Source organism: Callionymus lyra, chromosome 8, assembly GCF_982586985.1.
Source record: "Callionymus lyra chromosome 8, fCalLyr1.hap1.1, whole genome shotgun sequence".
NCBI classification, from domain to species: Eukaryota; Metazoa; Chordata; class Actinopteri; order Syngnathiformes; family Callionymidae; genus Callionymus; species Callionymus lyra.
The window spans coordinates 22,877,549-22,896,040 of NC_141825.1; the positions used below are offsets into that span (position 1 = coordinate 22,877,549).

Sequence of the window (18,492 nt, forward strand, 5' to 3'; positions counted from 1 at the left end):
ATAATATAATATTTTGTAAATTGAGGCTCATACATTTTCATTTGGATCCATCTATATCAACTCACATGTGAGTCATTCAGATCCTCTTATGTGGTTAGATGTGAACCAGCTCCAGATCCATTTCTTTACCTTCAATCCGATAATTGAACGCATAGAAAGCGATTTGTGTTTCCGATCCTACGTGAACTACGTTCCTGGTGTTGACGTTCTTTGAAGCAGAGACTGGATTAAAACTATCTGCACATGTGTGTAACGACCGGCCGTGGAGGCGACTGTAGGATTAATCCACGGGTCATAATGCTTCCATTAATGATATTAATTGGCATCGGCTGCTCGTTTAAATGAAGCACATTTGAAAAGCATCTGTGCAGGCAGATGGAGGAATGATGGACGTGACTGAGGAGGTAAGTTTAACATTTGATATTTATGAGACATCAATCAATGTATAGAAACTGGGTTGATGCTGCAATGAAACTGAACCGTTATATAACATTTATTTGGTTAGTAACAGTTAAATGTTGTAATTATAGTGTTATTATTATTTTATGATTGTGTTATGTAACACAATTATTCATTTAACAAATTTACCTGAACGTTTACATGAAAAATTGTTGATTAAAGAGTAAAGAAATTGTATTAATTCAATTTCTACTGTAACAAATAGGAATGTTTTACCTGAAAAAGTACTTGAATGAAAAGCAACAGTAAAATACCTCTTAGGACTCTTTGGTTGCCAGAAATCTACTGTAAATAACAGGGACATTTTATGTATAATATGTTTTTACCTGACAAGTTGTTAAATTTAAAGATAGAAATGGGCTTAATTCAATATTTTAATGTTAAAAATGTAAATTTTACATTTAAAAAAATGAAAATGCACATGAATGAAAAATAAAAATAAAGCCGTATTTGCCAGAACTGTACTGTTTACTTTATTACCGTAAAATGTTTTTGTCATTTACAATCAAAAATAGATCGATGCTGTTGATTTTAGGATGAAATATGTTGCTTGAATTAACATTTTACCATAATAAATGATAACGTTAGAAAAATGTGTTTTACCCCAAAATTGTCATAAAGTGTTGTTGATTTTACATTAAAAAAAGGAATGAATTAAATATTTTACTGTAAAAAATACAAACATAAAAAAAAACCTGAAACTTTACAAAAATAAAACAGTAAAACACCTGCATTGTGCCATAACTCTACTACAACTACAGTTAAATATGTTTGTTCATGCTGAGAAAATATAGATTTGTTGATTTTACGCTAAAAATAATATGCTGTTTAAAACAGAATCTGAAAGTCTGTGAGAAAAAAATCAGGTACTAATAAAAATATGTTAGATACGTACATTTAAAACAAATATGTGTTAAATATTTTGCCAAATTAGGAAATCTATGTATCCTTCCTACCTAACATGCATGTCACCTTTTCAGAAGGGTTGTTTGAATTGGAATTAAAATATGAAAGTAAACCATGTATATAAAAAAATACATTTATATATATTAAAAAAAGTTCAACCAAAACCCTTTGTCTGTGAGTGTTTTTTATTTTAATCTAAGCAGAAATATTTGTTGGTACTTCTTTATCATTCATCTCAAAGTTAAAATTAAACAACGTATAAATATTCTGCCCAAGAAAGAATATTCAAACAAGCGGGTGAATCATTTTTGTCCATGTGTGCGGACATGCAAACCTGTGTCGCACCTGATGAGTCGGGCTTATATTATGTTGGCAGGATAACGTGGATTTTGTTTGATATGATGTCCTTAGACAAACGAAAAAGATTAAAGACATACAGTGACAGATTACTGATCGTACATTTGGAAATTAAATCATGGCATAAATCCAATCACTTTGTTTGTTTCCGGGCGTCACGACATGGCACTGCAGTGTAAACGGAAAGAAGAGTGAAAAAGAAGAGTGAAAAAAATTCACCAGGTAGGAATAATAATAATTTAAATGGTAATTACTTACTATTTACAATAAATCAGAAAGTTATTTGTTTAGTAAAAGTTCATCTTTCTTTAAAACAAATTTAAAATACCCCAAAAGACACAAGTAAGTGAAAAAGCAAATGCATATATTATATATTTATTTTGAGAATAGATTGTTGTCATTTTACTTAAAGCTGTTAAGGTCAACTAATGTCAAACTCCAACCCTCCTGACTGACTCATGTTTCAAATGTTGAAGTCTTACTCTCCAAGATGCAGTAAGTCTCTCATCATGACAGACGAAGAGGCTACGAGAGCGGAGTCCATTATGACGTAATAATGACTTCACCCCTCCTCCAGCCAGCTGTATTCACGCCTCGCTTTGTTTATAAAGTGAGTCCCTTGGAGGTGGACACTTCCGGGATTGGAGTGTTTTCAGTGGGCGGTGCTTAAGATCATTTTCTAATGTAAGTATTTCAATGAAAATAGAGTTTTGTACGAACAGAAACATACTGATGAATACAATAGAGTCCAAGATATATTTAAGACACACTTAAATAAACTTGTTAGTTAAAGTATATCACATTTTTAACAATGTATTCATTTGATCGAAACAATCTCTTTTATTAGGTGTGATATGTGATATATTTTCCTTCATTTGCCAATCACACACACAAGTTTGCTTCTAAATTACTTTTTCCTTTTACTCCGTAAAGATGTATAAATCCAAACTATCTTATACTATCCTTCATCACCTTCGACATCACGGTGTAAGTAAGTAAGTAAGTAATAGTTATTTCAAAATTGCCATTTAGACCAGGGTCACAAAGCCTGGAAGGATTTCTGTCCTCTGGTCCGGAAGTGTGTTCAGGAACACATCAGTAGATTCTGATCCACAGACCTCAGAGCCCGAGCTGGGGTGTAAGACTGGATCAGATCACTGATGGAAGGTCTGACCATGAATAGATCTGAAAGTAAGAACCAGAACTTTAAAATTAATCCTGAAATAAACTGGGAGCCAGTGAAGAGTTTTAAGGATCGGAGAAATGTGAGTTCTTCTACTAGAGCTGGTCAGAATTTTCACTGCAGAATTCTGAATCAACTGCAGGCGAGACAGATCCTTTTTGTTTAGACACGAAAATAAACTGTTGCAATAGTCCAAATGAGAAGAAACAAATGAATGGATTACAAGCTCCAGATCGTGTTGTGACATCATTTTCCTAAGTTAAGAGAATTGTCTCAGTTAAAGTAAACAATTTCAGGTCAGTTTTCTGCAGTGTTGCACTATAATAACACCCAGGTTTCTCAGGCTCAGTTTGACAGACTTGCTTAAGTCACCAAGTATTGACTCAACCCTGCAACTTTATCAACAGGGGCAATAACCAGAGTTTTCTAACCCATCCAGTTACATCCTTCCCAGAAGTTCTTTATTTTTCTTAGTATCAAACATGCATCTTCAGGCTTTCTAACTCTCCTAACCAGGTCAAGCGTTTCTCTCATCATGTCTTGAAGTCTGTGATGTCACCGGTTTCTTCTTCAGCATGTTCAGCTCATCAGCAAGTTTTTCGTTTACCAAGAGAGAAAACATCAACTTCCGGTAAAAGTAATCAAACCAAAGAAAAAAGTAGAATAAAAAGGGTTTATTCAAAGAAACCAATGGTTTGTGCGACTTGAGATGGAATATATATCACTGCCTTTCACCCTATGTAGCTGGGATACTCTCTAAATTAACAATAAAAATATGATTATATAAATAGTTTTCCATCATCAAGTGAACAAAAACATCATGGATGTCAGGAATATACTTAATGGTAAAACGCACTCTTATTCTGAATATTTAACTAGAGGTTAGGCATTGTAATTTTCCAAATGATCCATTAACGCAAACATCTACACTTAAAATATGAGAGTTATCAATAGATAAAGCGGTTATGTTGCGCAAAAACAATTTCACCAAGTTTACTTAGAGCTCTTAATTTGAAAGTGTTCCCCCCGCTATCGGGTCCCGGAAGTTACTAGCTTAGCGCTGAAGGCTAACAACTCCAAGAACGAAGCTAGAGGCTAACTCTGCAAGAAAGCAAGACGTTTAACGCATCGCCGAACTTTATTGTGTTTTACTTGTACTCCGGTTCATTTCTCATTACAACTGAAGGTATGCAACTTGAATGTTTGACTGAATATAGCTCAAATTTAACTTAATATTTTGTGGCTAGCAGAGATGCTAACACGAGTACGTCGGCGTCACCGTCTTCTTACATCATCGGCCTTTTAATATCAGTTCTTGAATGAACAGATAGAAAGTAGACACGGTTATGTTTAGTCGAAGTGTAATGGCCTGCCTCTGTAACTGTATGTTTTTGTTTCTTTTGCAGATATGGCCGCAGACTGGTTGGGAAGTTTGGTCTCTATTAACTGTGGTGCAACTCTCGGGGTCTACCAGGGAGAAGTTTGTTCTGTGGATCAATCCAGCCAGACCATCTCCCTCAGACAACCTTTCCACAATGGGGTCAAGTGTCCCGTTCCAGAGGTGACTTTCAGGTAAAAGTTACATTCCTCAACTTTGACCTTTGCTTGACTATTTGTGTCATTACTTTCTGTTTCTCTTCTTTAGTGCCATCGACATTAAGGAACTTAAAATTCTAAACATCCGGTACGGGAACTCGCAGAAGAACAGTGGTCCGGTCCACGTGCCAAAAGGTGACAAAAAGAATGTGGAGCAGGGGAACTCTCCTCAACTTTGTTCTAAAAGCCACGGAGAACGTCACCAGGATGTTCCTGGTCAGCCCAAGGGGTTCCGAAGAAGGCACAACTCTTGTAAGTTGGTTGGGTTTTCTCGCAGATCCTTAGACTTGTATGAAAGGTCAAAACATGTTTTTGGAGAATTCCATTAAGTTACCTTATCTTTCTTTAGATCCATCTTGTTGTCACAGTACAATTCAATTCTGACACAACATCTTAATCCATAGGGTCGTCGAGCAGTAAAGGCGCAAATCCAGTAACGCCAAAAAAGAATGGGGCGAAAAACGGCGTCAGCCAGATGAAGCAGCGCGATGACGAGTGTTTTGGAGACGGCATGGAGGATGGCCTGGACACAGACTTTGACTTTGAAGGAAATTTGGCTCTTTTCGACAAAGAGGCAGTTTTCTCAGAGATTGACACATCGGAGCGACGTAACGGTGCCAGGTCGGTTGGTGCCCTGCAAGACCAGGCGCCGTCACGGTATCGTCACGACGAAAACATAATCGAGGCCAAACCAGTCGTGTACAGACAGATCGCTGTGACTCAGCCCGGGGCCAAAGAATATTGCACTGGTACGTTTTATAAACAACCATAATAATCATGAAAACAAATTTAACTCTGTTTTTTAATTAATTAAGATTCTGGACTTGTCGTGCCGAGTATATCTTATGATCTACGGAAGCGCCTGGTGTCTGCAGCAGAACGTCATGGCCTGACACTAGAGAGGAGACTAGAGATGACTGGAGTGTGTGCCAGTCAGATGGCACTGACATTACTGGGAGGACCAAACAGGTACAGTCAATTTTGTGTTGATGTCCTTCCTTGTCACATTTAGAATATTGCCAATGTAATCTTTGTTGTCTTGTTATTGTGCTTGGTTTATTTCGATTATTATTAATTTAAAATAAAACCGGCCCCAGTTTAAATACAATGTGTGGAGATAAAATGTATGTTGTCGGTCATCTCAAGTATCATCCTTTTATCATATTTTCTTTCCTTCAGATTTACTCCCAAGAACCTGCACCAGCGTCCCACTGTGGCGCTGCTGTGCGGGCCTCATGTCCAGGGGGCTCAGGGCATCAGCTGTGGACGTCACCTGGCCAATCATGAAGTAGAGGTCATCCTGTTTCTGCCAAACTTTGTAAAAATGCTGGACGCTGTGACCAGTGAGCTTACACTCTTCAACAAGACTGGAGGCAAACAAGTTTCAAATATTAAAGGTGAGTCTAAAAAAACGTCTTGAATTAGTTATGAATGATTTTAGCATAACATGCTTTATGGTAAACCCTTGTATCAGGGTCAAAGTGACCCAAAGGCCCAAAATCAAATGTGTTTGTGGTATCCCTTGCACTGTCTCTGGGTCAAGGTGAAAGACCTTCCTGGCCCTTAACCCTGATATAACACAAGGGTTAATGCAGCCATCTTGACTTGATGACGTCTCCACAAAAATGATAATAATCAAAAGAAAATAAAACCATCTGACAAAGATCTTTGTTCCTTGCCAAGTTTTTTTTCATATTCTTCTATTTTGTGTTTATTATATTGAACATTAAAATAAGTCTGTTAAGTCCTAATATTTTGGGTCTTTCACTTCCATACATTCAATGATCATTTTGGCCCCCCAGACCTTCCTGGTACTCCAGTCGACCTCATCATCAGCTGCTTGGACTGCCATGAAAACACATTCCTGATGGATCAGCCTTGGTACAGAGCCGCCGCAGACTGGGCCAACCGGAACCGAGCGCCGGTGCTGAGCTTGGATCCACCAGTAAGTGGACAAGGACAAGCCATCGAGGCCAAGTGGTCCCTCTCTCTCTGCCTGCCGCTCGCTCTGGCCGAGGGTGCCGGCCGGGTCTATCTGTGCGACATAGGTGTGCCTCGGCAGGTGTTTCAAGAAGTGGGGATCAAATATCATTCACCGTTTGGATGCAAGTTTGTCATTCCTCTGCACTCTCTATGACGGGATGGCGGATGTTTAGGATCAAACTGCTCACGATTTCGCAGTCAAACATTCAAGAGCAACAACCAGCCAAAATGTGAGTCAGTGTTTAATGTTCAGACTTGGTGAGTTGCACGTTGTCAATAAATTCATTCATGTTACCGAAAGTATTTGGTGCATGCTGTCGTCACAAGTGTGTAGCCATGTCGTAACGGATCGGCCAACATCGCTTTTCAACATATGGTTTTTGAAAGATGCTCTGTAAAGTATTTGGCAATGACAATCCACCACTAATAATAACACAAACACTGGTACTTTGCATCAGTATGTGACATTAAACACATGTTTTTTGTAGCACTTCTTCTCAGACTTTCTAAAGACAATAATTTGAGCAAATAAGTTCCTGCTGGCAGCACTGTGTGCTCTTAGAATTCAACTCGAGTATTAACGGGAGGCAGCTAATGGGAAGTACAAACGTCACTCTTTATTCGGGCCTGAGGGGGAAAACCAGCTTTGACCAGTTAGTTGTTACTTGATCAATGATTTTCTTTCACTCTCTTTAATTTCTAAATCTGTGAAGGGCCTTAATAGTTGTTTGTTTGGCTCTGACTTTTGTTCAATGTGTTTTGATGTGTAAAAGTGGCATCAAATTGTCTGTTACAGCATCACTTGTCTTTAAAACCAGAAGACAAGACGAGCACTTTACAGTTTTCACGTCATAGAAACAGTAAATATACCTGTTTTGTTTATGTGCAGGTGTGGCCCCTTTTATTTTCCACTTGTTGTGGCTTTACACTGAAGAAATGTTTAGAATGACGAACAACAAAGGTGTCATAAGGAGTAGTGTTCAAACATCTTTAAAATGTTAAAATGCAAATAATCACATTTGCGTGCAGATCTATACTTTTGATTTTAGTATATTTACAGGCTGTTTCATTGTAGAATTTGAGTTAAAACTTAAACATTTAAACATGATCCAGTTTTTACCTGTGTTCAACATTAACATCCATCTTCTGGGCTTTTAGTCTAAAGGGGTTGTTGTCGTTCTATTTTTTTTAAAGAGAGTCTGAGTTGAATTCTCCGGGTCTATAAAGTTCTCAACTCATTTTCAGAGAGTTTAATTGAATGTTAATGACTTTGATTTTCTTTTGTAAGAACAGATTCCATTTATTTCACTTGTTAAAATAGTTCATAGTCAAACCTGTACAATAACTGTCTTGTTTTAAAATCCATTTGTTAACTAAAACATCTCAGGAGGGTTAAAATGTTTTTTTTTACATGTAGGCACACTGGTTATGTGCTGTTTTAATGTTTTGTTTTATTTCAACATTCCACTTGTCTACGGGAATGCCCGCCTTAGTTGTGTCAAGTCTGGCCTGTCGACGTTTGCCAGAGTATCGATAAGAGAAAAGGGATTTGTCGTTGCGGTTGTTGACCAGGTGGAGGCGCTGTGCGTCATCCTTATGTACCAACAGCACAAAAGGAAGACACTGGTCACTAAAGCAGAGAATGTTTAATTCATTTGGTGACTATTCTTGTTAATATCAGGTTTGAAAGCAAAATGAGGCATAAATAAGTCAAGGTTTCGAGCTTGCTCTGTAAAATGTGTCTGCAAATTGAAATAAAGAAATGTGTCTCTTAAAATGTGTTTTGTATTTTCCAATACTTTTTTAAGGACTTTTATTCGCGTTAAATCACTCGAGTAACGTGTTGTAATCAAGAATGATATTCAACTATATTTTCATAATTGTTTTTGTGTAATATCTGAAAAAAAAAAGTTTTTTGTTTGAAGCAAATGCGCATGCGCAATACTTGAATCAGGCGGGGCTGCGAAGTCTTGTCATGAAGTAGTTCGTGAGTACTTTACTACTTCTATCTATGTTTCTACTACAACAAGAACAACAAACGGAATTTCACACCTTTTATACGGATATTTTTTAAGAACAATTCTGGTATCGTCATTGTATTTCATGAAGAGTCGTTTCTCTGTTCGCAAGACAAGAATTAATATTTTACTTTTTTTGTGTAATTTCCAACTGTTGGAAGTTTCGTGTCGCCTCAGCAAAAGTTCACTTCCCTGTTTCAAGACACCGACGCGTTTTAAAGCAACTTGCAAGAAACCAGCGCAACGACGTCCAGGCATTTATTCAAGTGAGGTATGTACAGTTTACAACTACGACCGAAAATATACGTTTTATCCTTTTGTTTATTTTCCTAGAGGTGCAATCGTGCTATAACATGCGATTTTTATATAAATGTGTTTTGTTATCGATCTGGTTTATAACCTACTTCAGCTTCTTTCTCCTGTAGATGTCTTTACTGCAGATATTTACTGTTCTGCGATTCAAAGCAAACATTTTTATTATTTATGTTTATTATACGTTTTATTTAAAGACGCCTTTCTGTCACTAAAGGCCACCATACTGTAAAGCAAATCTAAAAAAACAAACGGTTATAAAAAACGTAAATGCAACAAAGTAAACGGGTAAAACCTAAAATATATTTTAAAATAAATTGGATTAAATACAACTGCTAGTGCAAATCTTTTATGTAACGAAAAATATGTTTAAGATTATCTTAAATACTTATTTAAAACATGTAAAAAAATGTGACCAACGAAGATCATAGCGTTCATCTTCGGCAGGCCTTGTTGAAACAAGCTCAGATGATAAATAAATACAGCTTATCTGGAAAGCTCCACTGAAAATCGTTGTAGAGGATTTAGGGTTGGGTGTCAATCGAACATTTTCGATACTAATACCTTCACTTCGATATCGATTCCTAAAATTATTTATTTTTCCATACCATTTTTACAAGATCTATTCTATTCTATTAACAAAAAGAAAATGACATTACACATTGTACAAATCAGTAGTACAAAAAAGTTATTTTTAATTATTTTTTTGTTGCTAAATTCACACTCCAAGTGCAAAAGAACACCTCCTAGCAAGTGTCAAATGTATCCGTTTACTGCGTTTGCTGTAATAAGTTTTTCTTCAAAAGAATAAAAAGAAAAGTTTTCAAGTCCCACGTGGGTACCCATGTTATTTTATACTCGGAGGAATACCAAGGAATTTCGGTCGATGCCTCCAAAAAAACTCAGTTTCAATACCCAGCCCTACTTATTAGAAATAAGCAGCTTGATCATTTTCTTTTTTAAGTTATTGTTCTTTGGATAAATACCTGGAAGTTGATGTTGTTTTATGTAGTATGTAGCAGAGCTGGGTATCGAACTTCAGTTCGTTTGTTACCGGGTTTCGAAATTTGCTTCGTCTTTATGTGCAAAGTTTCGTTACCCATGGCTGATCAATCATGATGTGTGGATGCTTCTGAAAACTGTGACAGAGGAAGTCAACTTCAGATTATTTGTCGCTTGTTAGCAAGTGTTCTCTTGCACTGGAAATTGTTTATTTATTTTTTGCTTTAAGAAAACAGGTTTCAGTGGAAATTTACCTAAAGGTGAACAATTCAACTCAGGAATTGAACCATTTTCATGTTGTTAAAATGTATCTGATAAAAATGATTGTACAGGAACCAGTTTCAACTTTTTTTTGATCGATACCCAGCCCTAATATATACTTTGTTGTTTGTTGTTTGGCAAATGCAAGACTGTGGCACACACACAAAAAGAAAATCAACGATCTGGTTTATGGGCTGTTGTTGCTATTTGTACAACCAGAAGTCACTCATACCGTATATCAAGAGGCCTGCTCTGTCAAAGAGTTTCAGCGTTGAGGAGATCATTTAGTTGAAATATTTGAACTGATGTTTCAAAATATGTGAAACTTTTGGACAAAGACAGCTGGCTATGAATCATGAGGTCGAAGTCTTTCCCAACCTCTCGTATCTGTCAGTCTTGTGTTGTACTGGAGGATCTCACACTTCCTCCTCTGGATCCCTCGGACTCTGGTGCAGCTCCAGATCCCAGCTGTTTTACCGCCCAAACCGAAGATCACTTCCTCCTCGAGACCACCTGGAGGTTCTGAGTGACCCATAACCTCACTTGCAGTGTTGTCCTGTGAATTCTCATCTCTGTTGTGTGTTTATCCATCTTCCGAGTCGGTTTATGGTCCATCTGTCTTTCCCGTTTTCCACCACAGTGAAGCAAAGGGAGTAAGAATAGGGAACTTCACCATGACAGAAGAGCTTTGATGATACATGAGCTTTATCTCACAGTGCCACACTACCACATGACAAAAAAAAAACAACTGAAATGTATTGATGACGATGTTTCATGCACCAAACTACAGGAAAGTACCCAACATTGTTAAGCTGACTTTCACCTCAGATGTCTACAGGTAGATGAGGGAGTGGCAGACAGATATAACTACATTCCTGCCCTGTCTTGCTTTCTCAAACCAGACTGTCGTTCACTTGTGTAGTTGAGACTCTGGCCTGTCAACAGAACACACAATAAAATGTTGCTAGAAACTAGCACAGCTGACGTGCTGAAACAAGTGGTTAACAACAAACAGTTTAGCATCAGAAAGTTAGAGTCGACTTCCTGTCACACAATTCTAAAGACGATAATACGTGTGAATCACTCTCTATTTAAAGATAAAGTTATGCTGTGTGATTATTTACTGAATCAACATATTATTAAGATGCTTAGCAGCTGCACATATTGTATAATGTTTAACAAATATACTGTGATTCTTTTATACATTCATTTGAATCTAACAATAAATCAGGGAAATAGATTATCTTAATTTCTTTCACAATCTGTATCAATCAACATAAAAATAGACCTTGTGGATTTGTTGAGAAGATGGAAATAAAAGACAAAATAGGACAAAAATCTGTTGATTGAAGATGAATCGACAATTTAAATTTAAGTATGTGATCCATGTCAGAAATGTTTAAAATTAACAAATATAAACTGTTATAGTTTAGTTTAGTTTAAATCCTGTTTTCATTTGTTTTTTCTGATCATGGAGAAAAATCGCGGACTCTGGCTAATTTAAACATATAACATCAAATATGTAAATGAGGTCGTGGAAAGGGACGGACAAGGCTGCGATTAATTCTAAGTTGATTTGGATGTACAAAGGAAAAGAGGTTCTATTTGTGTGCACGTGCAGATTCATACATCTGGATATTTTTGTACGTGCACCATTTTCTAGATTTAAGTGTTCGACCGCTTTTACGAGAAGATCCACATACTTCTTTGTACATGAGGCCCCTGGTGTTTTTTCAAAATAAAACACCTTCCAGGACCAGGCTGTTATTTATTATTTCTTTGTGGCCCAGTTACAAATGTCTGACAGACTTGTACTGGTCCCTGAACCATGGGTTCAGATGACCCTGACTTCACTGACACAAGTTTTCTTTTAGGCGCTTTTATCTCGCACAGATGGCGTGGTCCTTCTGCAGCAGACAAGAGGCATGAATGGAAAGTTTTTTTTTTTTTCAAATGACCCCACCCTGACGCCTTTTCACGCTGACAGGATGTAATGAGACGATCATGTAAGAGGATGTAAGCTCATGAAAGGTGGAAGAACAAGCAGGATTTCCCTAAACTACACGTGACCTCTCATCCCATCTGCTCCGTGGGAACAGGAAGAGAGGCCGTGGGGGGATAATCATGATCCACACGGGTCGTCATTCCACGCTCATGCAGCTGGGATGCTGTCTCCATGGTGAACAGCATCCCAGATGATGAGCCGCTTCTGGGGCGATCAGGAAAAAAAAGAAGATACAAGTCAATTCTCAAAGGAGCGGTCAGATTATTTTTATATCCTGTAATTTCAGATGGTTAGACAGCATTTATCTGAAATCATCTCTGGTCTCAAAGTAATGAGTTTTTCTGTTAATGTGGTCATAAGTGCCGAGACACTGTCCTGTGTCGTGGAAACTCTCTGAGTGTTGTGAAAGTGGAGGCTAAAAATAGTCTTTGCACTTCCCTTTTCTTAGAAACGCGGTTATTTTTACGACCCGAGTTCCCATATTAAACTCGAGGGCCATTACTTGTTAGCAAGAGACATGACTATGACACTATATCAGACCCAACGACTTCTTCTCGTCCCGAGCACAGAGTCTGATGGTTATTTAAGGCCTTGACCTCGACTTGTCAACATCTACTTAAATTAAAGTTTACTCTTAAATGTTTCTTCTCTTTTTAACACTTTCTCAAACATTTACATGTTGAAGTTGTCTCTGTGCACTGCTATAGAACGGTGACCGGTTCTGGGGTCCCCTCACCTCTCGCCCTAAGCAGCTGGGATAGGCTCCACCCCCCGCAAACCAGCTATTGGTACTTACACCCCAGCTCGGTCTCTGAGGTCTGTGGATCAGAATCTACTGATGGTTCCACGCACACGGTTCAGGACCAGAGGAGAGAAATCCTTCCAGACTGTTGCTCCTAAGCTTTGGAACGATCTCTATGTTTGATGATCTACTGACTCCTTCAATAAACATCTTAAGACGTTTTTATTTGTTCAGGCTTTTCCTTGATTTTCTGGAACTCCTGTTGTGTTATCAGTTTTATCTTGACCTTTAAAATATATACTTTATTGAATATTGTTTTGATTGTTTAAGCGCTTTGTGACCCTGGTCTGGAAAAGCGCTATACAAATAAAAATTACTTACTTACTTACTTACATGCTGCAGAAAATGTTTGAATGAACGAGTTGAATGTTTTTATCACCAAGAGTGAAAGGGTTTTACACTGATTAACAACCAGTTTTGATAAAAAGTCAGATTTTTAAATTGTTTTTTTCATTCTTTGAGTCTCAAAAACTCCTCTGTGTTTGTCCCAAACAAATACCTTTACTATATTGTACATAAACATTATTTTACTCTAATTCTTGACTTCTATGGTCCTTATCTTAACTTAAATGCTGTGATCTTTTTCTGTCACAATATTAACGTTTACATTGATCCACTTTGATTTGACCATCCTGTGGGCCACAAACACATGTCTTGTTTGTTGTTTTAAATATATATCATATGTCGTGTAGAAGGAGGCGAACGTCTTTTTTTTGTGCACGCGTAACTTTAACCACTTTCAAAGTATCAAAAGCAACATTTAAAATAAAACATAACAACATATTTTGTCACTGCAGTCACATCAAAGTATATTTATTTTACGGATTTGATTGATCGTAGCCATGTGTGTGACCAAAGCATTTCTTAATCCGTATGTAATTAAAAAAACGTCAAAATGAAATAAAAAACGTTAAAAAAAGTTAGAAAATAATAAATATTTGTTAAAGATTTTCTCGAAAATTTCCCTTAAATAAAGTAAAAACATTTATTTGGATTTGCTATTTACAATTAAAAAAAAGAGCATCTGCTAAAAATGGTGACGGAAACCGTCTCTGTTAGAACGTCCTCCTTCCACTTTCAAGACCCACAATGCACTGCGAAAGTTGAAGCTGTTTTAAGACTTACATGAGTGGGTTTGTGCCGGTTATGAATATAAATACTGTTTGATGATTCATTTCTTTCCAGAAATGGGTGTCAACTAGCTGTGGTGTGAGCAGACTTGTGAGCACAATGACAGGCGTCAAGGTAAACAGACTCACCAGAGCAAGAATGTTCAGCTTCCTGAAGATGAATCTCGTCCACAGGCTTCTTGGCCTCCGGGCACCGAGTGTGTGGCTCGATACAACTTCACTGGGCCGTCTGAACAAGACCTTTCCTTTAAAAAAGGGGACGTGTTGACCATCGTTTTGGCCACAAAGGTAAAATGGCTTCTAGGGCTGCCACAAATTGTTGTTTTTTTTTCGATTAAAAACCTTTGATCGTAGTGTCAGAATAAAAGAATGAAATAAGAAAACACACAACATAAGCAAAAGAAAAACAGAACCAAGGAAGACTTTCAAATAAAATATAGACAATTATTTTTGATAGTTAAATCAACTTTTAGTGAAAAAACAAGGAACTGAATTGAAAAATATTATTTTCCACTAATTGTGATGTCCATAACTCTTGTGTTATCTTAGGGTCACCTTGCCCTGATATAACCCAAGGCATATTGGCTTCACCATATTATTTAGGTTTTATTTACCTCTTTTTTTTTAAGGATCCAAACTGGTACGAGGCTGAAAACTCTGCTGGACGTAAAGGAAAAATTCCTGCTAACTATGTCCAGAAAAGAGAAGGAGTGAAGTCAGGAGGAAAACTGAGCCTCATGCCGTGAGTGGCTGAATTAAAGTGTGAGTGATTCAAAATGGTTGAACTTAGTTTGCGTCTCTCGCTCTTCTCAGGTGGTTTCATGGCAAGATAACCCGGAATCAAGCGGAGCGACTTCTCAACCCGCCGGAGACGGGTCTGTACCTGGTGCGCGAGAGCACCAACTACCCCGGCGACTACACGCTGTGTGTGAGCTGCGAGGGCAAAGTGGAGCACTACCACATTATCTACAAGGACGGGAAGCTCACCATCGACGGGGAGGGCTACTTCGAGAACCTGATGCAGCTGGTGGAGGTTTGTGCGACTACACAGTGCCTCAGGAGGTGGTTGTGCAACATTCTGAACATTCATGCAGTGAACGTTCTCGGATCTTCTTCTGCGACCGCAGAGATGAGCAGGAAGTGCTCAAGAGGAAGAGCAGGCGGAGGTTGAAGAGATAAAAACCACATATAGACTCAAAGCATGTTGATCAATCTTAGATACATTTGAACTAATTAAGTTCTCACTTTTTATTTAATTCTTGACAAAGATTGGTTTAATAATAGAGCCCCCTAGTGGTCATTTCAGTACACCTAAAAATTCCTATCTGCTTTCCCTCCAGCATTACACCCATGATGCAGATGGCCTTTGCACAAGTCTCCTTAAACCCAAAATGGAGGAAGGAACAGTGGCAGCAAAGGACGAGTTTTCCAGAAGTGAGCTTTCCTTCTCCACACCCTGAAGATTGTTTATCGCTCAGATGTTGACGTCTCTGTTTCTCCCCGAACGTTTGCCCACAGACGGCTGGTCCATGAACAGGAAGGACCTGACTCTGCAGCAGGCCATCGGAAAAGGAGAGTTTGGAGGCAAGTGTGCTCGGAACAAACATGTTGATCTGCAGCAAACCGCAGATGTAGGTCAAGCTGACTGACTAAGAACATCTCTGTTGTGTTTTGAATCATTTCAGATGTGATGATGGGAGACTATGCAGGGACAAAAGTGGCTGTCAAGTGCATTAAAAATGACGCTACCTCGCAGGCGTTCATAGCCGAAGCTTCTGTCATGACGTAAGTTGGGTATATGACAATCTTCGGTGTCCTGAATGAACGCTCTTGTGTGTGAAGGCAACTACGGCACAACAACCTGGTGCAGCTGCTCGGGGTGATCGTGGAAGAGAACGGCAGCTTGTTCATCGTCACCGAGTACATGGCCAAGGTTGATGGTTCAATAAGCCTTTGAGAAAAAGAAAATGAGTTTGACTCATTAAAAATCTGTTTTGTTTCCAGGGGTGTTTGGTCGACTTTTTGCGCTCTAGGGGGCGCAGTGTTCTTGATGGAGACACTCTACTTAATTTTACATTGTGAGGTTCCTTTCATTGATTGCTCTTTTGCTTCAAATATTCATCTAAGATCCTTTTTTCCTTGTTGCGCAGAGACGTGTGTCAAGCCATGGCGTACCTGGAGGAGAATAATTTTGTCCATCGAGACCTGGCGGCCCGTAATGTTCTGGTGTCGGAAGAGCACATCGCCAAAGTGAGCGACTTTGGTCTGACAAAAGAGGCGTCTTCCACTCAGGACACTGCCAAACTGCCCGTGAAATGGACGGCACCAGAAGCCTTGAGAGAAAAGGTCTTTATCACTAAATGTTACTGCAAAGTAAAAATAGATATTGTACTTAAGCATATCTCACATTCATGCTCTATGTTTGATTTTTTTGTCAAACTTGTGAGTAAGTTTTGTCTTTTTATTTTATTTTTTGATTATTTATGTAGGTTATTACTCACCCAGATTAATACTGTTGAACTATTCAATTCAATTCAATTCAGTTTTATTTAAAGTGTCTTATCATAACAAAGATATCTCAAGACACTATACAGTTGAAATAAGACTACAGTTGATTAAGGAAAAATAGATCCCAGCAATTCAACAAAGAGCAGGAAACAAAACACTGTACAGTGAGCAATGGCGAGGAAAAACTTCCTTTTAGAAGGCAGAAACCTCGAGCGGAACCAGACTCATTGTTGACGGCCTGCCGCTTTGACCGGCTGGGAGGAAGGATGGGGGGGTAGACAGATGGATAAGGAGAGGAGTGAGGGAGGATATAGTGAGAGAAAAGAGGAGAGTGTAGGAGGGTCCATGGGGGTGCTGGAGAGAACTCGGGATCTGATGACGAGTTCTGACTATTGTTCTATAACAAAACATTTCCAAAATGAATTTTCCCAAAGGAGATCTCCGGAGGGATTCATAAAGTTAATCTATCTACCTATTTCTAATCCAGAAATGAGGGAGATATTTTGAGGTTTTCACAAGATTAAAATCATATTTTCCTATTTATGTCTTTGGACATTACTGACTCTTGTTTTCTGGTGAGAGATGAATAGACACTTAACTTGAATGACTTCTTTCTTGCTTAATAAAATAACAATCATATTATTTGCTACACTTTTTTCAACAGAAATTTTCCACCAAATCAGACGTTTGGAGTTATGGAGTTTTACTTTGGGAGATTTACTCATTTGGCAGAGTTCCATACCCCAAAATAGTAAGTATCAGAATCAATTTAAAGTAGTGTTTTTTCATATATTATTTATTTATCTGTATTGATTAAAAAATACTTAAAAATGTGATAATGTATACTTTTAATTCATATCACAATATGTAGAATATGAAATTAATTCAACCTCATAAGGAATCAGCGACACTAAAAGAGAAATATAAACTATAAACAAAATTAAAATTTTAGACATTCATGTTAAAATGTTTCTACTGTTATCATCCTGACCTGAATACTTTCCTCTCGTTTTTTCTTTCATATAGCCTTTGAAAGAAGTAGTGCTGCGAGTGGAGAAAGGATACAAGATGGACAGTCCAGAAGGCTGTCCTGATGTGGTCTACAACATCATGAAACAATGCTGGAATCTGGACCCTGCAGCTCGACCGCCCTTTCAGATGCTGAAGGAGTGGCTTCAGCGCATGAGCAAAGGACCTGTGAAAAAAACACTGATGTAACACGAAGAACCAAAATGAATCCAAAGGATTTATTATTCTATTTAAACAGTATTCCACTTTATTTAAATGTTTATTTTTTCAGGATTATATTGGAGTTTTTCCATGCTTAATTTCTGTATTTTTTTAAATTGGCTTTGGACTCATTTTTTGGAGGTAAGACTCTCGACATCCATCCGTGCCTTCATTTAATTCCTCTGAGGTACAAATCGTGAACTGGTGAATGTTAGTTCAACGATGCAGATCTTTTGTATTTTTTCACTGTTTTGCTGTAAAATTAATACAAAAGGGCTTTTTTATATTTGTATATTGTTTTCGACTGTTGTATATTGAGAAAATATTTATTTTGGAAACTGGCCTTTTTTTTATATTCTTTATTTCATTTTTACATTCATTTTACTGTATTTCAAATATATATATGTGGAAATATAAACAATTAAGTAATATTATATTTATAAACTGAGGCCATATAATAAAGTGCATGTTTTTATTTTGAATTCTATATTCTTTATTTGAAACATCCGGATATACATTTTAATGATCGCTGCAAATTCACAACCGTTATTCCCAGACATAGTATATCGTACATGTTTTATATAAAATATGTATTAAAACATGTTCGTTATTAATTAAAAATATATACTTTTTGTGAATCATTATGGTTGCATAAGACAATTAAAGTAAGTAAATGTGTAGTTAATATAGGCAAATGTTTAATTCAAATTGCATTTACAACAATAAGCGATTATAAACAA

At 37.5% G+C, this 18,492-nt stretch overlaps 2 protein-coding genes across 3 annotated transcripts; both read left to right on the forward strand.

Moving 5' to 3' along the window:
* Nucleotides 1–3,957: 3,957 nt before the first annotated feature.
* On the forward strand, nt 3,958–8,225 carry edc3 (enhancer of mRNA decapping 3 homolog (S. cerevisiae)). Of its 2 annotated transcripts, XM_087797949.1 has the most exons (7): nt 3,958–4,091; nt 4,312–4,477; nt 4,551–4,753; nt 4,906–5,250; nt 5,317–5,470; nt 5,681–5,898; nt 6,304–8,225. In XM_087797949.1, the coding sequence occupies exons 2-7, from the start codon at nt 4,314–4,316 to the stop codon at nt 6,636–6,638; spliced, it is 1,419 nt and encodes a 472-aa protein (XP_087654075.1). In that variant the 5' UTR covers nt 3,958–4,091; nt 4,312–4,313; the 3' UTR covers nt 6,639–8,225. The 2 variants fall into 2 exon arrangements, with proteins under 2 accessions (XP_087654075.1, XP_087654076.1); XM_087797950.1 differs by lacking the exon at nt 3,958–4,091 and having other exon boundaries at nt 4,197–4,477.
* A 228-nt stretch (nt 8,226–8,453) lies between these two features.
* LOC148074043 (tyrosine-protein kinase CSK-like) lies at nt 8,454–18,234 on the forward strand. Its single transcript, XM_087797152.1, has 13 exons — nt 8,454–8,773; nt 14,070–14,129; nt 14,189–14,302; nt 14,644–14,756; nt 14,828–15,047; nt 15,355–15,448; nt 15,533–15,598; nt 15,700–15,799; nt 15,857–15,947; nt 16,019–16,092; nt 16,165–16,360; nt 17,187–17,273; nt 17,549–18,234. The coding sequence occupies exons 1-13, from the start codon at nt 8,588–8,590 to the stop codon at nt 17,738–17,740; spliced, it is 1,593 nt and encodes a 530-aa protein (XP_087653278.1). The 5' UTR covers nt 8,454–8,587; the 3' UTR covers nt 17,741–18,234.
* Nucleotides 18,235–18,492: the final 258 nt, after the last annotated feature.